The following is a 23,983-nucleotide window of genomic DNA, read 5'->3' on the forward strand; positions in this document are numbered from 1 at the left end:
CGGTGCTAAACTTTGTACAAAACATAGGAAGCCCTTCCGCCAACCCCCCTGAAAGAATGATTTGACTCCCAGCAATAACTGTGCAAAGGCTGAGAACCTTGATGGAGAGCCACAGTATAAAGGAAAGAGCATTCATTTTTCATCTTAAAGATGAGAAAGAGCTGGAGAGACAGGAGAGGGAGAGACAGGAAGAGAGTGAAGAGGGGAAAGAGGGGGACAGACAGAGACAGGGAGAGAAGGGTTTCGGCCTCAGAGGCCTAGTATCCCAGCTCCCCGCCTCCCGCACAACCTTGGCAAGTCACTGGCCCGCTCTGAATCTCATTCTTCACATCAGTGAAGTCGGGCTGATCGCACGTTCTCCTGGGACCGAGCTTAGGAAGGTGAGGATTCGGGATGTGCCGCGCAGGAAGCACGCACACGTGGCCCACACCAGAGCTCAGGAAGCCGAGCCCCCGCGCCTCCCCCTCCTCCCCCTGCTCTCCCTGCTCCCTGGATCCTCCACGGCATTTGCTGGGAAACTGACCCAGGGAAGGCTGCTTCTGGGACTGAAGAGGATTGTTCAGACCTGGACCCTTTAGGGCACCGATGAAAATTCAGTCTGGACAGTAGTCATGGGGGCTTCAGGAGCATACTAGGGTGTTAGGGCACCTATGTCCAAACAGGAGGCAGGGCCCTCACGTCCCAGCAGAGAGCAGGGCCCAACGGTGGGAGGACTGAGCCAACCTCTTATCAGCCCTGCTGTCCAACCCCCGAGCCTGGGGCAATCCCCCTGGCCTCTTCCCACTTCCCCAAAGCCTGGTATAAGGGCAGCTTCTGTGTGCCAACAGCCAGAGGCTGAGAGCGGAGGCTTCAGACTCTCAGGAGGCAAGTGTCCCTCGGCTTCCCCGGGAGGACAGGTCTGGGGCTGGGAAGAACCTGGGCTCTGTATGGGACACGCTGGGGACTCTAATCCCTTGCCCCATAATGACCACTGTCCTGCCCCTTCTTCCCCAGTGGACCTGACTCTGGCCCTGAAGGTGAGCACGCCTATTCCTGCAGAAGTGCCGGTCTGAGCTGCGTGCTGTCCCAGGGAGCAGTGAGGCGCTCTCAGGGAAAGGGACTTGAGCTGACGAGCCCCTGTTCTTCCCCTGATCCTCCAGCTCGGGGTCTGTTCGCTGGGGGACAAGGAAGCTCTCCGCTTTGCCCTTTAGTTTACCAGTTGAGCAGACCCTGCCTCTCCACTGTGTTCCAGGGGCCCTGCAGACACAAGCCAAGTCCTCAGGAGGCAACGTGGAGCTGTGTGTCTGTCACAAGACTGCAGGGACATGAAAGGCTGCCTGCTGCTGCCCCTTCTCCTGCTGGGGACAGTTTCTGCTCTCTACCTGGGTGAGTGCTCCCCTTCCCTCCTCAAACATCTCCGTCTCTTCTTTCCTGCGTCGTTTTGGCTCTTGCAGGTCCAGGGCCATAGGCCCCTCTGCAGTTGCCCCAGCCCCTCTCTAGTTAGATTTCTGCTGGACCCAGAGCTGTGGCCTGAACTTTCCCCCAGGGCTCCTTTGCAGGGAAAAACACCCACCTGTGAAGAGGAGGGCTTCTCACATCTCTCACTCCCAAATTACCCACACGTGGTGTCAGCTGGCATCAGGTTCTCATGCAATTGTGTGTGTGATGCAAGAATCTGGCTCATCCAGCCCCCAAGGGATCCTTCCCATCTTTGGTTCCAGATGGGGTCCCTAGGAAGACTGAGTGGAGCCATCAGAGCTGTCCGTGGTCCTGGAGGAAGGTGGTACCTGGTCTGATGGCGGGTTATTTCTTTTCTCCAGAGAAGGATGCCCCCCATCTGGGTGATCCGGAGACACAGGCAGACCTGAGCCAGGATCTGGAAGGCTCAGGGGGGCAGGAAGGAGAGCTGGCCCTGAGTGGTGAGGTGCCTGAGTTGGAGGGAGAGGAGGCTGAGGACACCCACGATGATGAGGGTGCAGACCCAGATGACTTAGATGAGGACGTGCAGTGCCCCAGGGAAGAGGAGACAGTGCAACTTCCAGGCAGTCCTGAGTGCAAGAGCTGCCGCTACAGGATTGTGCGGACTCCAAAGAGGTTTAAGAAAGCTCAGGTATATGGCATCAGGGTGCTACGGGGGACCAGGGATGGAGAGGCAGCATTGGATTCAATGTTCTGTTTCTTATTATTTAGACTAGTGGTTCTCTTAGCCTAATATGCATCAGAAAGGAAAGTGAAAGAAAGAAAGTGAAGTTGCTCAGTCGTATCTGATTCTTTGCGACCCCATGGACTGTAGCCAGCCAGGGTCCTCTGTGCATGGAATTTTCCAGGCAAGAGCACTGAAGTGGGTTGCCATTTCCTTCTGTAAGGCATCTCCCTGACCCAAGGATGAAACCTCGGTCTCCTGCATTGCAGGCGGATTCTTTACCAGCTGAGCCCCCATGGAAGCTAAAATAAAGGCCCAAGAGATGGGATTCAGGGGAAGCAGCAGATACCGGATTTCTGATTTGCAAAGGGATGTGGGGTCTGTCCTGGAGACTCAGCAACTTAACGTGAAAACAGTGAGTTTCTCTCCCGCCCGTTCTCTCTGCAGAGAGTCTGCAGGAAGTGCTACCGAGGCAACCTCGCCTCCATCCACAACGTGAAATTCAACTGTTATATCCAGCGCTTGGCCACGGGTATCAACCAAGCACAGGTCTGGATCGGAGGCTTCATCAGAGGTTGGGTAAGTGAGGGGCCAATGTCCAGGGAGAGGAAGCTCATTCTTTCTGTCCTTTTAAAAAGGTTGGTTTAACACTGGGAAGTCAATCCCCTGGCCTTTAAAAGCCTTTTTCCTGCATTCATATTTAGCTGCACCCAGGCTTTCCCTAGCTGTGGCTGGGGCACCCTCTGGCTGTGGGGCATGGCTTTCTTATTGAGGTGGCTTTGCTTGCTGGGGCGCACAAAATCGAGACTCCCTGCTCAGCAGCTGGAACACAAGGCGGTGCTCTGCGGCACGTGCGGCCTTCCAGGACCAGGGACGAACCCACGGTGCCGGCAAGGGCGGGCAGCTTCTTCAACACTGGGCCACCGGGGAAGGCGCTTCTGAGAGCCTCAAGGCACCACCTGACCCATCGAGCCTCATCCTGGCCCGGAAGCTGGCTTGTGCTGACTTAGGAGACGTGATGACTGAGCGCTTCTCTTCCTCACCCGTGTTCAGGGGCTTCTCGCTTGCAGCCTTAAATCTGCCATGGTGGATGCATTTACACCAGAGGAATGGACAATTATTATAAATCAGGGTTCTTTCTTTCCTCTGCCTCACACTTTCCACCAAAGCTGGCTGTGAAATGTTAATTAGCAGATCACTGGAGTCAGGAGACGAGAGTTCACACCCAGCTTGGTCCCTCAGTGGCTGAATGCCTGCCTCCATATTTCAGTGTCCTCATCTCTGAGGGGGTCCTTCTCTCAGAGTGACCCGGGGGCTGTGCCTGAATAAGCGCCGTCACATTTGCTGCTGACGTGTGGTCCCGGGACCAGAGTCTCACCATCACCTGGTAGTTGGAGAAATATAGGACCCTGGGCCACACCCCAGACTTCCCGAATCAGGATCTGCATTTCCACCTGATGGCTAGGAGACTGTCTGCTCAGTGAAGTCTGAGAAGCCTGCTGTGCATGAGAGCTGGAAGCGATGTTTGCTCTTCCATGTCACTGCCTGAAAACGCTCAGGCGTGGGTCTCTACAGGGGTCCTAGCCAGGCGACACAGCGAGAGGAGATTATAGACACAGTGTCCAGAAGGGGTGCTGAGGGGATTTTCAGGAGCCCCAGCGCCTGTCTTCCTGGACCTGTGCCCTCTGACCCAGCCTCTCTCTGCTCTAGTGCCTGTGGAGAAAGTATCGCTGGACTGATGGGAGTTCTTGGAATTTTACCTACTGGGCACTATGGCAACCTAAGTTTGGGAGAGGCCGCTGTGTAGCCCTGAGCACCAGAGGTGAGGGGGCCAGGCGCCCGGACAAGGAGGGGAACTCCCACGCCGGTCCCTGTGAGCGGCACAGACACGCCTCCCCTCACACCCTGCCCACTAGAGAACCCCGCCCTGTGTGTGAGCAGGGCTGAGGGGCAGGGATCCTCAGAGCCACAGAGAGGGGTCCTGGACGGGGCTGGGGGCTCTGTGTCCTCCAGACTCAGCGAGGCTCCTTCCCTTCCTCTGACGGGATGGTGACAAGGAGTGAGTGTGGGACAGACGGGAGGGACACTCGGGAACGGGAGGTGTGGCCGAGGGACACGGGAAAGATGTGGGAACTAGGGCCAGCTGACAGATGATTCCCCAGCTCCCAACAGCATGGCTGCCCGACGTGCGGGAGTTTAGAAGAGGGGCAAAGACCACACGGGCTGCAGTCAGGTGGCTGAGGTCCACATCTGGCTCCATTTGCTACTTGTCTGCTGAGATCAGGGCAGGTTACCAATCCCACTAAGCCTCAGTTTTCCCATCTGTGAAATGGGAGTGCTGACAGCCCTGACTTCTTGGCGTCACTGTGAGGATGAAAGGAGAGTCCATGGGAAGCCCTTAGCACACTGCCTCTGCAAGGGAGGAGATCAGTGATCGTGGCTAGCTGGGACATGGGGAGACACACGGCCCTCAGGCTGGCAGGCAAAGGTCAGCTGAGAGGTGCCTGCCCGGGCACTGGGGGACACAGTCCACGCTCAGGTGAACTGACATTACTGTGCTCTCTGCCTGCAGGGGGTCGCTGGCGAAGAGCTCCGTGCAAAAGGCGTCTGCCCTTCATCTGCTCCTACTAAGCTGGAGGCGGGAGACCCTGCCCCCCTGCCTCGCCAGCCGGGTCTCACCCTCGGCCTCCTTGCCCCCCAGCCTCCCTGGGTCATAAAGCCACGTTCTCACAGCATCTCCTGACTGTTGTCTCCTTGCTGCGCGCTGTGGAGGAGTCCTCTGGGTTGGAGAATCCTGGAAGCCTCGTTCTGGCTTTGCGGGCAGGGCTGGGGACTTTGAGAAGCAAAGCTGGAGCGGGCCTCCTGCTGGCGGGACGGGAGCGGGTGGCACCAGGGGGTTTCACTGCAGTGGCCCCTGGGGGCAGCGGGGACCGGGCGGGGGTCCCCCTCCCAAAGGGCCCCCCGGGGTCTGGTGGCAGAAGGTCCTTGTTCACAGGGTTCGAGGGATTGGCCCTCTGTCTTCGGATTCAGCAAGGCATGTGGGGTGTGGCCAGAAGGGGTGGCATTCCAAGTGGATGCGGCGAGGGGGACTGGAGGGCTGGTTGGAGCTGTGAGTGCCCCCTGGGGTCACCATGTGCTGGAGGAGAAAGGGGTCTCTCCCGGGGTCGCCCGCTCCTCCAGCCCCTGTGCAGTCTGGCCTCGGGGATCGGGCCCTCTTTAACGCTCTCCTAGCCGTCTGTGGGTGTGCTCAAAGGCCCCAGCTTCTAGGACTGCTGCCCCCTCTCTCCTTTCTCTGGACAGTCGCTGTCATCCTTACGCCCAATCCTCAGTCCTTGGTCCCCTCCTTCCGGCTCTTCAGCTTCGGGCAGATTCAGTGTTTCATCTCAGGAAATCTCAGCCTTCCGCTTTGCTTTCTCCACGTGACTCCTTTCTACATTTTCTGGGGTCAGAGTCACAGAGCCACCTTCCTCCCTGGCCACCCGCCCGTTTCAGGATCTCTGCACGTAAAGGAGCAGGGACTGGGCAGCAGGCCTTGCAGGGACTCCTCAGGACACCTGCGAGCCTGCAGTCTTGGTCTACTGTGACATTCTCAATGCTGTCCTTTCTGCAAGATGCAAATGATGGCTGCAGCTTTTGCTGTGAGCTCACTGAGTGTTCTGGGCTAAGCATTTCCTGTGCATTATGTCCTTTGATCCTCATAACACCCCCATGAGGTATGTGTGCGGTGCATCCAGATCTCAAACGAAGAAAGTTAGTAGACGATGGAACCAGTACCACCCCTCCACTGTCTGACCCTAAGTTCATGCCCTCAAGCACCAGGGCCTCATGTAGGAGCCTAGGTTCTCCTAGGGTTGAGTGTGTGGGGGAGGGGTGGTGACATCCATTCAGTCAGTTCAGTCACTCAGTCGTGTCCAACTTTTTGCAACCCCCTGGACTGCAGCATGCCAGGCTTCCCTGTCCATCACCAATCACGCAGTTTACTCAGACTCATGTCCATCATGGATCATCTCATCCTCCACCGTCCCCTTGTCCAGCTGCCTTCAATCTTTCCCAGCATCAGGGTCTCTGCCAATGAGTCAGCTTCACATCAGGTCGCCAAAGTATTGGAGCTTCAGCTTCAGCATCAGTCCTCCCAGTGAACACTCAGGACTGATCTCCTTTAGGATGGACTGGTTGGATCTCCTTGCTGTCCAAGGGACTCTCAAGAGTCTTCTCCAACACTACAGTTCAAAACCATAAATTCTTCAGCACTCAGCTTTCTTTATAGTCTAACTCTCACATCCATAAATGACTACCGGAAGAACCATAGCTTTGACTAGATGGACCTTTGTTGGCAAAGTAATGTCTCTGAGTTTTCATAAGCTGTCTAGGTTGGTCATAACTTTTCTTCCAGGGAGCAAGCATCTTTTAATTTCATGGCTGCAGTCACCATCTGCAGTGATTTTGAAGATCCCCAAAATAAAGCCTGTCACTGTTTCCCCATCTATTTGCCATGAAGTGATGGGACCAGATGCCATCATCTTCATTTTCTGAATGGTGAGTTTTAAGCCAACTTTTTCACTCTCCTCTTTCACTTTCATCAAGAGGCTTTTTAGCTCCTCTTTGCTTTCTGCCATAAGGGTGGTGTGATCTGCATATCTGAGGTTATTGATATTTCTCCCAGCAATCTGGATTCCAGCTTGTGTTTCTTCCAGTCCAGCGTTTCTCATGATGTACTCTGCATAGAAGTTAAATAAGCAGGGTGACAATATACAGCCTTGACGCACTCCTTTTCCTATTTGAAACCAGTCTGTTGTTCCATATCCAGTTCTAACTGTTGCTTCCTGACCTGCATACAGATTTCTCAAGAGGCAGGTGGGGTGGTCTGGTATTCCCATCTCTCTCAGAATTTTCCACAGTTTATTGTGATCCACACAGTCAAAGGCTTTGGCATAGTCAATCAAGCAGAAATAGATGTTTTCTGGAACTCTCTTGCTTTTTCCATGATCCAGTGGATGTTGGCAATTTGATTTCTGGTTCCTCTGCCTTTTCGAAAACCAGCTTGAACATCAGGGAGTTCACGGTTCACGTATTCCTGAAGCCTGGCTTGCAGAATTTTGAGCATTAGTTTACTAGCATGTGAGATGAGTGCAATTGTGCGGTAGTTTGAGCATTCTTTGGCATTGCCTTTCTTTGGGATTGGAATGAAAACTGACCTTTTCCAGTCCTGTGGCCACTGCTGAGTTTTCCAAATTTGCTGGCATATTGAGGGCAGCACTTTCACAGTATCATCTTTCAGGATTTGAAACAGCTCAACTGGAATTCCATCACCTCCACTAGCTTTGTTCGTAGTGATGCTTTCTAAGGCCCACTTGACTTCACATTCCAGGATGTCTGGCTCTAGGTGAGTGATCACACCATCATGATTATCCGGGTCGTGAAGATCTTTTTTGTACAGTTTTCTGTGTATTCTTGCCACCTCTTCTTAATATCTTCTGCTTCTGTTAAGGCCATACCATTTCTGTCCTTTTTCGAGCCCATCTTTGCATAAAATGTTCCCTTGGTATCTCTAATTTTCTTGAAGAGATCTCTAGTCTTTCTCATTCTGTTCTTTTCCTCTATTTCTTTGCACTGATCACTAAAGAAAGCTTTCTTAACTCTTTTTGCTATTCTTTGGAACTCTGCATTCAGATGCTTATATCTTTCCTTTTCTCCTTTGCTTTTCTCTTCTCTTCTTTTCACAGCTATTTGTAAGGCCTCCCCAGACAGCCATTTTGCTTTTTTACAGTTCTTTTCCTTGGGGATGTTCTTGATCCCTGTCTCCTGTACAATGTCAGGAACCTCATTCCATAGTTCATCGGGCACTCTATTAGATCTAGGCCCTGAAATCTATTTCTCACTTCCACTGTATAATCATAAAAGATTTGATTTAGGTCATACCTGAATGGTCTAGTGATTTTCCCTACTTTCTTCAATTTCAGTCCGAATTTGGTAATAAGGAGTTCATGATCTGAGCCACAGTCAGCTCCCGGTCTTGTGTTTTTGTTGACTGTATAGAGCTTCTCCATTTTGGCTGCAAACAATATAATCAATCTGATTTCGGTGTTGACCATCTGGTGATGTCCATGTGTAGAGTCTTCTCTTGTGTTGTTGGAAGAGGGTGTTTGCTATGACCAGGGCATTTTCTTGGCAAAACTGTATTAGTGTTTGCCCTGCTTCATTCCACATTCCAAAGCCAAATTTGCCTGTTACTCCAGGTGTTTCTTGACTTCCTACTTTTGCATTCCAATCCCCTATAATGAAAAGGACATCTTTTTTGGGTGTTAGTTCTAAAAGGTCTTGTAGGTCTTCATAAAACCGTTCAACTTCAGCTTCTTCAGCATTACTGGTTGGGACATAGACTTGGATTACTGTGATATTGAATGGTTTGCCTTGGAGATGAACAGAGATCATTCTGTCATTTTTGAGATTGCATCCAAGTACTGCATTTTGGACTCTTTTTTTGACCATGATGGCTACTCCATTTCTTCTGAGGGATCCCTGCCACAGTAGTAGATATAATGTTTATTTCAGTTAAATTCACCCATTCCAGTCCATTTTAGTTCGTTGATTCCTAGAATGTCATCGTTCACTCTTGCCGTCTCCTGTTTGACCACTTCCAATTTGCCTTGATTCATGGACCTGACATTCCAGGTTCCTATGCAATATTGCTCTTTACAGCATCGGACCTTGTTTCTATCACCAGTCACATCCACAGCTGGGTATTGTTTTTTCTTTGGCTCCATCCCTTCATTCTTTCTGGAGTCATTTCTCCACTGATCTCCAGTAGCATATTGGGCACCTACTGACCTGGGGAGTTCCTCTTTCAGTATCCTATCATTTTGCCTTTTCATACTGTTCATGGGGTTCTCAAGGCAAGAATACTGAAGTGGTTTGCCATTTGCTTCTCCAGTGGGCCACATTCTGTCAGACCTCTCCACCATGACCCGCCCGTCTTGGGTTGCCCTGTGGGCATGGCTTGGTTTCATTGAGTTAGACAAGGCTGTGGTCCTAGTATGATTAGATTGACTAGTTTTCTGTATGGTTTCACACTGTCTGCCCTCTGATGCCCTCTTGCAACACCTACCATCTTACTTGGGTTTCTCTAACCTTGGGCGTGGGGTATCTCTTCGCGGCTGCTCCAACAAAGTGCAGCCACTGCTCCTTACCTTGGATGAGGGGTATCTCCTTACTGCCGCCCTTCCTGACCTTCAACGTGGATGGCTCCTCTAGGCCCTCCTGCACCCGCGCAGCCACCAAACCTTGGACATGGGGTTGCTCCTCCCAGCCGCCGCCCCTGGCCTCGAACGTGGGGTGGCTCCTCTAGGCCGTTGCCCCTGACCTCTGACGCGGGGTAGCTCCTCTCGGCCACGCTTAGCGCGCCGATCACAGCCGCCCGCACTTAGTGCTCCGGGTCACAGAAGTTAATTAAGCAGAGTGACAATATACAGCTTTGACTTACTCTTTTCCTATTTGGAACCAGTCTGTTGTTCCATGTCCAGTTCTAACTGTTGCTTCCTGACCTGCATACAGGTTTCTCAAGAGGCAGGTCAGGTGGTCTGGTATTCCCATCTTTTTAAGAATCTTCCACAGTTTATTGTGATCTACACCAAGGCTTTGGCATAGTCAGTAAAGCAGAAATAGATGTTTTTCTGGAACACTTGTGTGCTTTTTCAATGATCCAACAGATGTTGGCAATTTGATCTCTGGTTCCTTTGCTTTTCCTAAAACCAGCTTGAACATGTGGAAGTTCACGGTTCACGTATTGCTGAAGCCTGGCTTGGAGAATTTTGAGTATTGCTTTACTAGCGTGTAAGATGAGTGCAATTGTGCAGTAGTTTGAGCATTCTTTGGCATTGCCTTTCTTTGGGATTGGGATGAAAACTGACCATTTCCAGTCCTGTGGCCACTGCTGAGTTTTCCAAATTTGCTGGCATATTGAGGGCAGCACTTTTACAGAATCATCTTTAGGATTAGAAATAGCTCAACTGAAATTCCACACCTCCACTAGCTTTGTTCATACTGATGCTTCCTAAGGCCCACTTGACTTCGCATTCCAGGACGTCGGGCTCTAGGTGAATGATCATACCATTGTGATTGTCTGGGTAATGAAGATCTTCTTTGTACAGTTCTTCTGTGTATTCTTGCCACCTCTGCTTAATCTCTTCTGCTTCTGTTAGGTCCATATGGCTTCTCTCCTTTATCGAGCCCATCTCTGCATGAAATGTTCCCTCGGTATCTCCAATTTTCTTGACGAGATCTCTAGTCTTTCCCATTCTATTGTTTTCCTCTATTTCTTTGCACTGATCACTGAGGAAGGCCGTCTTATCTCTCCTTGCTATTCTCTGGAACTCTGCATTCAAACAGATATATCTTTCCTTTTCTCCTTTGCCTTTCGCTTCTCTTCTTTTCACAGATATTCATAAGGCCTCCCAGAAAACCACTTTGCCTTTTTGCATTTCTTTTTCTTGGGGATGGTCTTGATCCTTGCCTCCTGTACAACGTCACAAGCCTCCTTCCATAGTTCTTCAGGCACTCTGTTTATCAGATCCAATCCCTTGAATCTATTTTCACTTCCACTGCATAATCATAAGGGATTTGATTGAGGTCATACCTGAATGGTCTAGTGGTTTTCCCTACTTTCTTCAATTTCAGTCTGAATTTGGCAATAAGGAGTTCATGATCTGAGCCACAGTCAGTTCCCTGTCTTGTTTTTGCTGACTGTATAGAACTTCTCCATCTTTGGCTGCAAAGAATATAATCAATCTGATTTCAGTGTTGGCCATCTGGTGATGTCCTTATGTAGAGACTTCTCCTGTGTTGTTGGAAGAGGGTGTTTGCTATGACCAGGGTGTTCTCTTGGCAGAACTCTGTTAGTCTTTGCCCTATAAAACAAGGCCAAATTTGCCTGTTACTCTGGGTGTTTCTTGACTTCCTACTTCTGCTTTCCAGTCCCCTATAATGAAAAGGACATCTTTTTTTGGGTGTTAGTTCTTGAAGGTCTTGTAGGTTTTCATAGACCCATTCAACTTCAGCTTCTTCAGCATTAGTGATCAGGACATATACTTGGATTACCGTGATATTGAATGGTTTGCCTTGGAAACAAAGAGAGATCATTCTGTCGTTTTTGAGATTGCATCCAAGTACTGCGTTTGGGACTCTTTTGTTGACCATGATAGGTACTCCATTTCTTCTAATGGATTCCTGCCCGCAGTAGTAGATATAATGTTTATCTGAGTTAAATTCACCCGTTCCAGCCCGTTTTAGTCTGCTGATTCCTGGCATGTCGACGTTCACTCTCGCCGTCTCCTGTTTGCCCGCTTCCACTTTGCCTTGATTCATGGAGCTGACGTTCCAGGTTCCTGTGCAATATTGCTCTTTACAGCATGGACCTCGCTTCCATCAGGCTGAGTATCTGAATGTGACCCATGGTGGGATGCAAGCATCTCCAGAGAGTGTCGTTTCAGTCAGCAGGTTTTGTGGCTGGAAGTGTTGGCTGCTTCCTGGGCATGATCACATGGGATACAGCACCGAGGGGAGGAAGGAGACCGTCCCTGACTCTTTTTTTTCTTCTTAAAATAAAAAATCATTTCTTTATGGCTGTGCTGGTCCTTGTTGCTGCACAGGCTTTCTCTAGTTGCAACAAGTGAGGGCTAATCTCCAGTTGCAGCTCAGGGGCTCAATTGCCCCACGACACGTGGGATCTTCCCAGACCAGGGACTGAACCAGTGTCTCTTGCTTTGTAAGGCAGATTCTTAACTATTGGACCATCAGGGAAGCCCCGAGCCCTCTACCCTTGTGCTCACCTTGGGGAACAGGATCCAACCTCGCTGGGGCCGAGGGAGCCCCAGTCCGAGGTGAGGAAGGAGGGTGTCCTGAACCCCGTTAGCTGGGGAGGGTGCAGTGAGCAGAAAGTACGCCAACAATGCCGTGAAGCCCTTTTCTCCAGAACTCCTCGAGCACACAGGAGAACAGAAGGTCCCAGGGTCTTAGAGGCAAATAAAAACCTCCTGTAAGCATTATTTTATTCTTTCTGCATTTGATTTGGCTGTGCTGGGTCTTCCTTGGAGCTCACAGTCTCCTCTAGCTGTGGCCCTGGTCTCTGGAGCTCAGGCGCTCAGCAGCTGGGTCTCGCAGGCTCTGTTCAAGGCAGCAAGTGGGATCTAACTCCCTCACCAGGGATGCAACCCCGGCCCCTGATTTGGGAGCTTGGAGTCTTAGCCAATGGATCACCAGGGAAGTCCCACCTCCCGGTCTTAAGAAGCAAATTAAGAACCTGAATGTTTTGAGTGTGGCCCCAATAGGAGAGGCTACTTACTCAAGTTTGCAGGGTGGGGTGAAAAATTAAGAAATCTAACTGAGGTCCGCTGTAACTGCTGCTGTCTAGATTTCCGTGACGGCGGTTTTCCGACACAGCTTACCCGTTCAGCCCCATGCTGGAGCAGAGCCTTTGCTCCTGTCCTTGGGACGTTGTGTTCTGGTGTGGGGAGATGTTGCTTCTCTTTGTTCCAGAATTAATAATAAGGATTAACAAAGTCCCTCACTTGTTAAGTATTAAACGTGTGCTGGGCTCTGAGACTTTGTGCCAAGGGAGACTTCAGTTTGTTCCTCACAAATCTCCTCTGTTGGCGGGTGTTTGTGGCAGAAGTGTGACTTCTACCCTTTGGGGGGTTAAAGTGAACCAGGAGGCATTTTGGCTCCTGGAAAGGTTCTGTATCTTGATGTGGGCTCCATCACACGGTAAATTTCCCGTGTGACAATTCCCTGAGCAGTCTACGATACAGTGCAGGTGAGAGGATGCATGTTAACCACCCTTAAGATACATGTTAAATAAAATTAGAGCACTGGCCTGATATCCCCAAATACGGGCTTGCCTGTCTTCTTTTCCCTCCAAAATGATGCTAACTAAGCTCTGGGCAACTCAGCTGGCGTCTTTTCAGCAGAATCCCTGGAGTTCCTTACATCATCCTGAAATCCGCAGAGTGGGCCCTCAAGCAACTCTCGGGCTTACTGGTTGCCCAAGGGGACAGTTGGGTCCTGGTTTCCTGACAAAGGCTACCCCCAAGCCCGCATGCCTGGTACTGTCCTCAGAGCGTTTCTGGAGCGGATCTCGTTAGAGGTAGGTCCTGTCATTAGCCTTGGTTTATGGATGGGAATACTGAGCACCGAGTGGCTGAATCTGGAGTGGCGATTGCATTCAACATCACAGCACACTGCCCTCTGCGTGACGTGGGGCTGGACGGACCTCACACAAGGGGCAGAGCTGAAACCCCTATGAACAGAGACGCAAGCAGTAAGCTAGAGAGGTGGGGTCTCACGGATGCTGAAAAGGTAGGCGCCATTAGCTAATGGGTGAAGACTGAGCGAATCAAAGACAGCAAGGACACGGGGGTCAGGCACTAGGCTCAGACGTGCATCTTCGAACGTGCTGTGGGGTCTTGGGCTAGTCACTGACCCTGTCTGAGCGAGCTGTCAACTGGAACCGCAGTGCCTAAGGCCCTCAGGTGAACGGAAGGATTAAGGAAGCAGGATAAGGATGCAAAAGCCTTGATGAAGCACAGCGTGGGGACGGTGGTGGAGCTTCAGGAATGTGATGTCCAGACTTCCAGCCCCTTGCTTAAGACTGAGCTTCCCATGCAGGGAGTGCGGGTTCGGCACTTGATCGGGGAACTCAGAATCCGCCTGCCTTGCGGCAAGGCAGGAAAGCTGTTTCCAGTTTCACATCGGGCAGGCAGCACCGGGATGTCGAGGGGGTCCCTGAAGTCACTGGGGTGTCTCTGCCGAGGGTGAGCCTAGGGGTGGGGCCGGCCAGATGGATGGGCATCCAGGGACACGAGGCCAAGGGTAGGCAGGTGGATAAGGAGCCGGAAGGCCTGTCTCTGACTTGTCCTGTGGTCTTGGGCGACTTATTTCCGCTGAGAGGCCATTGCCTAATGTGGGAAACAGACCCGTTAAAATGAAGCAGCAATTGAAACGCATTCACCGCGCTGGTTTCAACACCAGCTGATGTTACTGGTCATCCCACCTGCTGCGTGAAATCGTGTCCTCGGCCCGGGCCAGGACTGGGAGAATACTGGAGGATACCTAGCACTCCACTCCTCCTCCAAGGGACGTCTCCAGCTTGAAATGTGAAGACCAGGTTTTCCCTCTCTGGAATTGACCAATCCCCCAACCCCAAGTCAGGTAGAGAAGCTGAGGGTCGGGTCCGTTGGCCCCAGGAGATAACGTCTGAGACCGTTACTCTGCAATCAGCCCAGAAGTGGCCTATCAGACACTTCTCCGTCTGCAGGGCCCCATGGAGAGCAGAGGCCAAGCAAGAAAGCCTGGGTGACCCGTCCCTGGTGCCCTGAGCACTGGGCTGGAACCCAAGGTACAAAACTACACTGCCCAGCTAGGCTACCCCAGAGTGGAGGCAATACCCTGATGGGTCCATGGGCTCTGGGCCATGACGTCTGGCAAAATCAAGCCTCAGCCCTTGCTGGTCTCTCCCTGGTTGCCGTGAATGTGGCTGGAACTTGGCTGATGAAATCTTGACATTCTGCTCATCACGGTACTTTTGCATTGATTCTGATTTTTAAGAAAGATTGCATGAAATGTTTCTTTACCTTGACTGCTGAACTCTGCAGCTGAGCCGAGTGCCTCGTTTGCTGCCCCTTGCGCCGACCGTGGGGGCTGGTGTCTTGCAAGGGAAGAGTGGCCCTCGAGAAGCGGAAGGCTCCGTGTGAAGGTCTCCACTCCGGCTGCTGCTTCCTGATGAGAAGATCTGCCTCGAGGCTGCACAACAAGGCCTCAGCTAGGTCCGTGAACCTCAGGGAGGCAGTTTTGCTTTCGAGCGGACATTTGGAAAGGTGTGGAGATCTATCAGAGTGACTCAACAGTGCCTAACTTTGTACAAAACATAGGAAGCCCTTCCGCCAACCCCCCTGAAAGAATGATTTGACTCCCAGCAATAACTGTGCAAAGGCTGAGAACCTTGATGGAGAGCCACAGTATAGAGGAAAGAGCATACGTTTTTCATCTTAAAGATGAGAAAGAGCTGGAGAGACAGGAGAGGGAGAGACAGGAAGGGAGTGAAGAGGGGAAAGAGGGGGACAGACAGAGACAGGGAGAGAAGGGTTTCAGCCTCAGAGGCCTAGTATCCCAGCTCCCCGCCTCCCGCACAACCTTGGCAAGTCACCGGCCCGCTCTGAATCTCATTCTTCACATCAGTGAAGTCGGGCTGATCACACGTTCTCCTGGGACCGAGCTTAGGAAGGTGAGGATTCGGGATGTGCCGCGCAGGAAGCACGCACACGTGGCCCACACCAGAGCTCAGGAGGCCGAGCCCCCGTGCCTCCCCCTCCTCCCCCTGCTCTCCCTGCTCCCTGGATCCTCCACGGCATTTGCTGGGAAATCTGACCCAGGGAAGGCTGCTTCTGGGACTGAAGAGGATTGTTCAGACCTGGACCCTTTAGGGCACTGATGAAAATTCAGTCTGGACAGTAGTCATGGGGGCTTCAGGAACATACTAGGGTGTTAGGGCACCTATGTCCAAACAGGAGGCAGGGCCCTCATGTCCCAGCAGAGAGCAGGGCCCAACGGTGGGAGGACTGAGCCAACCTCTTATCAGCCCTGCTGTCCAACCCCCGAGCCTGGGGCAATCCCCCTGGCCTCTTTCCACTTCCCCAAAGCCCGGTATAAGGGCAGCTTCTGTGTGCCAACAGCCAGAGGCTGAGAGCGGAGGCTTCAGACTCTCTGGAGGTAAGGGTCCCTCGGCTTCCCCGGGAGGACAGGTCTGGGGCTGGGAAGAACGTGGGCTCTGTATGGGACACGCTGGGGACTCTAGTCCCTTGCCCATAATGACCACTGTCCTGCCCCTTCTTCCCCAGTGGACCTGACTCTGGCCCTGAAGGTGAGCACGCCTGTTCCTGCAGGAGTGCTGGTCTGAGCTGCGTGCTGTCCCAGGGAGCAGTGAGGCGCTCTCAGGGAAAGGGACTTGAGCTGACGAGCCCCTGTTCTTCCCCTGATCCTCCAGCTCGGGGTCTGTTCGCTGGGGGACAAGGAAGCTCTCCGCTTTGCCCTTTAGTTTACCAGTTGAGCAGACCCTGCCTCTCCACTGTGTTTCAGGGGCCCTGCAGACACAAGCCAAGTCCTCAGGAGGGAACGTGGAGCTGTGTGTCTGTCACAAGACTGCAGGGACATGAAAGGCTGCCTGCTGCTGCCCCTTCTCCTGCTGGGGACAGTTTCTGCTCTCTACCTGGGTGAGCGCTCCCCTTCCCTTCTCAAACATCTCCGTCTCTTCTTTCCTGCGTTGTTTTTCCCTCTTGCAGGTCCAGGGCCATAGGCCCCTCTGCAGTTGCCCCAGCCCCTCTCTAGTTAGATTTCTGCTGGACCCAGAGCTGTGGCCTGAACTTTCCCCCAGGGCTCCTTTGCAAGGAAAAACACTCACCTGTGACGAGGAGGGCTTCTCACATCTCTCACTCCCAAATTACCCACACGTGGTGTCAGCTGGCATTAGGTTCTCATGCATTTGTGTGTGTGATGCAAGAATTCTGGCTCATCCAGCCCCCAAGGGATCCTTCCCGTCTTTGGTTCCAGATGGGGTCCCTAGGAAGACTGAGTGGAGCCATCAGAGCTGTCCGTGGTCCTGGAGGAAGCTGGCACCTGGTCTGATGGCGGGTTATTTCCTTTTGCAGAGAAGGATGTCCCCCGTCTGGGTGATCCGCAGATGCAGGCAGACCTGAGCCGGGATCCTGAAGGCTCAGGGGGGCAGGAGGGAGAGCTGGCCCTGAGTGGTGCGGTGCTTGATTCGGGGGGAGAGGAGGCCGAGCACGCCCACGACGATGAGGGCGACTGTGAGTTAGACCCAGATGACTTGGATGAGGAAGTGCAGTGCCCCAGGGAAGAGGAGACAGTGCGGCTTCCAGGCAGTCCTGAGTGCAAGAGCTGCCGCTACACGATGGTGCGGACGCCAAGAAGGTTTAAGAATGCTCAGGTATATGGCATCAAGGCTGCTATGGGGGACCAGGGATGGAGAGACAGGATTGGATTCAATGTTCAGTTTCTTATTATTTAGACTAGTGGTTCTCTTTGCCTAATATGCTTCAGAAAAGAAAGTGAAAGAAAGAAAGTGAAGTTGCTCAGTCCTGTCCTACACTTTGCGACCCCATGGACTGTAGCCAACCAGGGTCCTCTGTGCATGGAATTTTCCAGGCAAGAGTACTGGGTGGGTTGCCATTTCCTTCTGCAAGAGATCTTCCCAACCCAGTGATGAAACCCAGGTCTCCCGTGTTGCAGGCGGATTTTATTACCAGCTGAGCCCCCATGAAATCTAAAATAAAGGCACAGAGATGGGATTCAGGGGAAGCAGCAGATTCCGGATTCCTGACTTGCAAAGTGATGTGGGGTCTGTCCTGGAGACTCAGGAACTTAACGTGAAAACAAGTCTTCTCTCCCGCCCGTTCTCTCTGCAGAGAGTCTGCAGGAGGTGCTACCGAGGCACCCTCGCCTCCATCCACAGCTTGAGTGTCAACTGTCTCATCCATCGCTTGTCTGTAACGACCAACCAGGCACAGGTCTGGATCGGAGGTCAGGTCAGTGAGGGGCCAATGTCCAGGGAGAGGAAGCTCATTCTCTCTGTCCTTTTAAAAAGGTTGGTTTAACACTGGGAAGTCAATCCCCTGGCTTTTAAAAGCCTTTTTCCTGCATTCATATTTAGCTGCACCCTGGCTTTCTCTAGTTATGACTGGGGCACCCTCTGGCTGTGGGGCATGGCTTTCTTATTGAGGTGGCTTTGCTTGCTGCGGCGCACAGAATCGAGACTCCCTGCCCAGAAGCTGGAGCGCAAGTTCGTGCTCTGCGGCACGCGGGGCCTTCCAGGACCAGGGACGAACCCACGGTGCCGGCAAGGGCGGGCAGCTTCTTCAACACTGGGCCACCGGGGAAGGTGCTTCTGAGAGCCTCAAGGCACCACCTGACCCATCGAGCCTCATCCTGGCCTGAAAGCTGGCTTGTGCTGACTTAGGAGACGTGATGACTGAGCGCTTCTCTTCCTCACCCGTGTTCAGGGGCTTCTCTCTTGCAGCCTTAAATCTGCCATGGTGGATGCACTTACACCAGAGAAATGGACTATTATAAATCGGGGTTCTTTCTTTCCTCTGCCTCACACTTTCCACCAAAGCTGGCTGTGAAATGTTAATTAGCAGATCACTGGAGTCAAGAGACGAGAGTTCACACCCAGCTTGGTCCCTCAGTGGCTGAATGCCTGCCTCCATATTTCAGTGTCCTCATCTCTGAGGGGGTCCTTCTCTCAGAGTGACCCGGGGGCTGTGCCTGAATAAGCGCCGTCACATTTGCTGCTGACGTGTGGTCCCGGGACCAGAGTCTCAACATCACCTGGTAGTTGGAGAAATACAGGACCCTGGGCCACACCCCAGACTTCCCGAATCAGGATCTGCATTTCCACCTGATGGCTAGGAGACTGTCTGCTCAGTGAAGTCTGAGAAGCCTGCTGTGCATGAGAGCTGGAAGCGATGTTTGCTCTTCCATGTCACTGCCTGAAAACGCTCAGGCGTGGGTCTGTACGGGGGGTCCTAGCCAGGCGACACAGCGAGAGGAGATTATAGACACAGTGTCCAGAAGGGGTGCTGAGGGGACTTTCAGGAGCCCCAGCGCCTGTCTTCCTGGACCTGTGCCCTCTCACCAAGGCTCTCTCTTCTCTAGTTACGGTGCGGAAGATTTATCTGGACTGATGGGAGTTGTTGGAATTTTACCTACTGGGCTGCAGGACAACCTACGTGTGGGAGAGGCTGCTGTGTAGCCCTGTGCACCAGAGGTGAGGGGGCCAAGCACCCGGACAAGGGTGGGTGGACTCGCACACACACCCCTTTGAGCTACACAGACATGCCTCCCCTCACACCCTGCCCCACTAGAGAACCCCACCCTGTGTGTGAGCAGGGCTGAGGGGCAGGGATCCTCAGAGCCACAGAGAGGGGTCCTGGATGGGGCTGGGGGCTCTGTGTTCTCCAGACTCAGCGAGGCTCCTTCCCTTCTTCTGATGGGATGGTGACAAGGAGTGAGTGTGGGACAGACGGGAGGGACACTCGGAAACGGGAGGTGTGACCGTGGGACACGGGAAAGATGTGGGAACTAGGGCCAGCTGACAGATGATTCCCCAGCTCCCAACAGCACGGCTGCCTGACGTGCGGGAGTTTAGAAGAGGGGCAAAGACCACACGGGCTGCAGTCAGGTGGCTGAGGTCCACATCTGGCTCCATTTGCTACTTGTCTGCTGAGATCAGGGCAGGTTACCAATCCCACTAAGCCTCAGTTTTCCCATCTGTGAAATGGGAGTGCTGACAGCCCTGACCTCTTGGTGTCACTGTGAGGATGAAAGGAGAGTCGATGGGAAGCCCGTAGCACACTGCCTCTGCAAGGGAGGAGATCAGTGATCGTGGCTAGCTGGGACATGGGGAGACACACAGCCCTCAGGCTGGCAGGCAAAGGTCAGCTGAGAGGTGCCTGCCCGGGCACTGGGGGACACACTCCACGCTCAGGTGAACTGACATTACTGTGCTCTCTGCCTGAAGGGGGTCGCTGGCGACGAGCTCCGTGCAAAAGGCGTCTGCCCTTCATCTGCTCCTACTAAGCCGGAGGTGGGAGACCCTGCCCCCCGCCTCGCCTGCCGGGTCCCAGCCTTGGCCCCCTTGCCCCCCAGCCTCCCTGGGTCATAAAGCCACGTTCTCACCGCATCTCCTGACTGTTGTCTCCTTGCTGCGCGCTGTGGAGGAGTCCCTTAGGTTGGAGAATCCTGGAAGCCTCGTTCTGGCTTTGTGGGCAGGGCGGGGGACTTTGAAAAGCAACAGCTGGAGAGGGCCTCCTGCTGGCGGGGCGGGAGCGGGTGGCACCGGGGGGCTTCACTGCAGTGGCCCCTGGGGGCAGCGGGGACCGGGCGGGGGTCCTGCTCCTGAAGTCCCCCACAGGGTCTGGAGGAGGATGCCTCTGTTGAGGAGCCCTCTTCATTTGGATTCAATAACGCCTGCACTTTAGGGGCAGAGTGGCGGCTTTCCAAAATGCAGGGGTGTGTCAGATTTGAGAATTTGGAGGAGCCATGAGGTCCTGCCTGGGGCCCTCACATGATGGGTGAGGAGAAAGTGTCTCTCAGGGCACCTGGCTCTTCCAGCCCTGGGCTGTTTTCACCTCAGAGAGTGGCCCCTGTTTTCCATTCTCCCACCCGCCTGCTGCTGTTCATGCGCTCAGTCATGTCCAGCTCTTTGTGACCCCATGGACAGCAGCACGCCGGGCTTTCTGTCCTTTACCAACTCCCGGAGTCCACCCAAACCCATGTCCATTGAGTCAGCAATGCCATCCAACCATCTCACCCTCTGTCGTCCCCTTCTCCTCCCACCTTCCATCTTTCCCAGCATCAGGGTCTTTTCAAATGAGTCAGCTCTCCACAAAGTATTGGAGTTTCAGCTTCAGCATTAGTCCTTCCAATCAATATTCAGGACTGATCTCCTTTAGAATGGACTCGTTGGATGTGTTTTCAGTCCAATGGACTCTCAAGAGTCTTCTCCAACACCACAGTCAAAAGCATCAATTCTTCAGCACTCAGCTTTCTTTATAGTCCAACTCTCACATTTGTACATGGCTACAGGGAAAACCATAGCTTTGAGTATACCGATCTTTGTCAGCAAAATGACAAATTGGTTTTTATTATGCTGTCTAGGTTGGCCATAGCTTTTCTTCCAAGGAATAAGCGTGTTTTAATTTTGAGGCGGCAGTCACCGTCTGCAGTGATTTTCCAAGAAAATAAAATCTGTCACCGTTTCCACGTCTCCCCTTCTATTTTGCAGAAAGTGATGGGACTGGATGCCATGATCTTTGTTTTCTGAATGTTGAGCTTTAAGCCAACTTTTTCACTCTCCACTTTCACTTTCATCAAGAGGCTTTTTAGCTCCTCTTCACTTTCTGCCATAAGGGTGGTGTCATCTGCACATCTGAGGTTATTGATATTTTTCCCAGCAATCTTGATTCCAGCTTGTGATTCATCCAGCCTGGCATTTCTCACGATGTACTCTGCATATAAGTTAAATAAGCAGGTGACAATATATAGCCTTGACATAAGGCTTTTCCTGTTTTGAACCAATCCATTGTTCCATGTCCAGTTCTAACTGTTGCTTCCTGATCTGCATACAGATTTCTTAGGAGGCAGGTCAGGTGGTCCGGTATTCCCATCTCTTTAAGAATTTCTCAGTTTATTGTGACCCATGCAGTCAAAGGCTTTAGCAATAAAGCAGATGTTTTCCTGGAATTCCCTTGCTTTCTCTATGATCCAAGAATGTTGGCAATTTGATCTCTGGTTCCTCTGCCTTTTCTGAGTCCGGCTTATACATCTTGAGGTTCTCAGTTCACATATGCTGAAGCCTAGCACGAAGGATTTTGTGCATTACCTTGCCAGTATATGAAATGAGTGTAATTGTATGGTTTGAACATTCTTTGGTATTGCCTTCCTTTGGGACTGGAATGAAGACTGACAATTTCCAGTCCTGTGGCCACTGCTGAGTTTTCCAAATTCGCTGGTGTATTGAGTGAAGCACCTTCACAGCATCATCTTTTAGAATTTTATGCAGCTCAGCTGGAATTCCATCACCATCACTAACTTTATTCGTAGTGAGACTTTCTAAGGCCCATTTGACTTCACGTTCCAAGATGTCTGGCTCTAGGTGAGTGGCTCGAGATTTGTGATTATTCGGGCCATTAAGATCTTTTTGTATAGTTCTGTGTATTCTTGCCACCTCTTCTTAATTTGCTTCTGCTAGGTCCTTGCTGTTTCTGTCCTTTATTGTGCCCGTCTTTACATGAAACGATCCCTTGGTATCTCCAATTTTCTTGAGGAGAACTTTAGGCTTTCCCATTCTGTTGATTTCCTCTGTTTCTTTGTATTGTTCATTTAAGAGAGGCTTCTCTCTCCTTGCTATTCTCTGGAACTCTGCATTCAGAGAGTGCAAAGATACTGGGGATATCTTTCCCTTTCTCCTTTCCCTCTTGCTTCTCTTCTTTTCACAGCTGTTTGTAAAGCCTCTTCAGGCAACCGCTTTGCTGTCGTGAATGTCTGTTTCTTTGTAATGGTTTTGGCCGCTGCCTCCTGTCCAATGTTATGAACTTCTGTCCATAGTTCTTCAGGCACTCTCTCTGCCGGATAGAATCCTTTGAATCTATTTGTCACCTCCACTGTATAATCATAAGGGATTTGATTTAGGTCAAACCTGAATGGCCTAGTCGCTTTCCCTACTTTCCTCAATTTAAGTCTGAATTAAGCAATAAGGAGTTCATGATCTGAGCCACAGTCAGTTCCAAGTCTTGCTTTTTGCTGACTGTACAGAGCTTCTCCATCTTCAGCTGCAGAGAATACAACCAGTCTGATTTTGGTATTGACTATCTGGTGATGTCCATGTGTAGAGTCTTCTCTGGTGTTGTTGGAAGACGGTGTTTGCTATGACCAGCACATTCTCTTGGCAAACTCTAGGCAAGGCTGTGGTCCATGTGATCATTCTGCTTAGCATTCTGTGATTGGAGTTTTCATTTTGCCCTGCTTCATTTTGTACACCAAGGCCAAATTTCCCTGTTATTCCAGGTATCTCTTGACCTCCTACTTTTGCGTTCTAATCCCTTATGACAAAAAGGATGTCTTTTTTGATGTGTTAGTCCTAGAAATTCTTGTAGGACTTCATAGAAAACAATTGGATTAAAAATATACTGAGCATGGCCCTGCCCTCCAGAGCAAGACCGAGTTGTTCCCACAGCTGGTCTCTCCCATCAGGATGGTTGCACAAGCCTCTTATCCTCATCTGACAAAAGGCAGACAGAAGAAGGAAGAACCACAAACCCAAAGACTCCAGAAAGAAAACTCCAATCACAGAATGCTAAGCAAAATGATCACAAGGACCACAGCCTTGTCTAACTCAGTGAAACTCTGAGCCATGCCATGTAGGGCCACCCAAGATGGACGGGTCATGGCGGAGAGTTCTGACAAGACAAGGTCCACTGGAGAAGGGCTGGCAGGCCACTCCAGTATTACTGCCTCGAGAACCCCGTGAACAGTATGAAAAGGCTGAAGGATAGGACACCGGAAGGAGAGCCCCCCAGGTTGGAATGTGCCCAGTATGCTACTGGGGAATAGCCTCAGAAAGAATGAAGAGGCTGGGCCAACGTGGAAACACAGCTCAGCTGCAGAAGTGCCTGGCGGTGAAGGTGAAGTCCGACGCTGTAAAGAACGGTATTGCATAGGAACCTGGGATGTTAGGTCCACGACGCAAGGTAAATTGGATGTGGTCAAGCAGGAGATGCTAAGAGTGAACACTGACATTTCAGGAATCCCTGAACTAAGATGGACAGCAATGGGTGGCTTTGATTCAGAATTTAATTCAGCCGCCTGCGGGTGAGTCCAAGGCCCAGCTTTCTCCGAGACGGCTCCCCGACCACATCCTCATGGAAGGCTGTCCTCCTCGCTTCCCTCCATCCTGCGTCCCCTCTCTTGTCCCCAGCCTCCCTCCCCTCCCTGGAGGGACCACCGTCTCAGCAGGGAGCTGCCTCACTCCCCGAGGGGCTCGGGGCCCAAGTCAGGCCGTGTGCAGCCAGGTGGCTCCAGGGCTGGCTCTCCAGCCCCGGGTCTCCCCGGCTTCTTCCATCTTCTCAGGTCCTGGGGTCACTGAGACAGAACAGTGTTCCTGCGCTTAGCTTCGTTGAAGAAAGGATTGGAGGTTGATGAGGCAGGAAGCTGAGACTGCCAACTGGTATTCAGAGGGCAGAGAGCCCTGGGTGGTGAGAGAGAGAGTGAGAGAGGCTGCCTGGGGGTGTCGCTCCA

At 52.0% G+C, this 23,983-nt stretch overlaps 2 protein-coding genes across 2 annotated transcripts; both read left to right on the forward strand.

Annotated features, from left to right (window-relative positions):
- LOC102175573 (proteoglycan 3-like) lies at nucleotides 1,238-16,067 on the forward strand. The gene is made up of 5 exons (XM_018058872.1): nucleotides 1,238-1,365; nucleotides 1,800-2,089; nucleotides 2,570-2,701; nucleotides 3,833-3,944; nucleotides 16,009-16,067. The coding sequence occupies exons 1-5, from the start codon at nucleotides 1,305-1,307 to the stop codon at nucleotides 16,065-16,067; spliced, it is 654 nt and encodes a 217-aa protein (XP_017914361.1). The 5' UTR covers nucleotides 1,238-1,304.
- On the forward strand, nucleotides 15,858-19,857 carry LOC102180520 (proteoglycan 3-like). The gene is made up of 6 exons (XM_018058942.1): nucleotides 15,858-15,880; nucleotides 16,247-16,380; nucleotides 16,816-17,114; nucleotides 17,593-17,712; nucleotides 18,842-18,953; nucleotides 19,707-19,857. The coding sequence occupies exons 2-6, from the start codon at nucleotides 16,320-16,322 to the stop codon at nucleotides 19,763-19,765; spliced, it is 651 nt and encodes a 216-aa protein (XP_017914431.1). The 5' UTR covers nucleotides 15,858-15,880; nucleotides 16,247-16,319; the 3' UTR covers nucleotides 19,766-19,857.

Source organism: Capra hircus, chromosome 15 (genome assembly GCF_001704415.2).
Source record: "Capra hircus breed San Clemente chromosome 15, ASM170441v1, whole genome shotgun sequence".
Taxonomy (NCBI): Eukaryota; Metazoa; Chordata; class Mammalia; order Artiodactyla; family Bovidae; genus Capra; species Capra hircus.

Coding starts and splice junctions, on each gene's coding strand:
- LOC102180520 (XM_018058942.1), top strand. CDS start 16,320: ATGAAAGGCTGCCTGCTGCTGCCCCTTCTCCTGCTGGGGACAGTTTCT. Junction 17,115..17,592: donor GAAGGTTTAAGAATGCTCAG/GTATATGGCATC, acceptor TTCTCTCTGCAG/AGAGTCTGCAGGAGGTGCTA. Junction 18,954..19,706: donor TGTAGCCCTGTGCACCAGAG/GTGAGGGGGCCA, acceptor CTCTGCCTGAAG/GGGGTCGCTGGCGACGAGCT.
- LOC102175573 (XM_018058872.1), top strand. CDS start 1,305: ATGAAAGGCTGCCTGCTGCTGCCCCTTCTCCTGCTGGGGACAGTTTCT. Junction 1,366..1,799: donor AGTTTCTGCTCTCTACCTGG/GTGAGTGCTCCC, acceptor TCTTTTCTCCAG/AGAAGGATGCCCCCCATCTG. Junction 3,945..16,008: donor TGTAGCCCTGAGCACCAGAG/GTGAGGGGGCCA, acceptor CTTCTTCCCCAG/TGGACCTGACTCTGGCCCTG.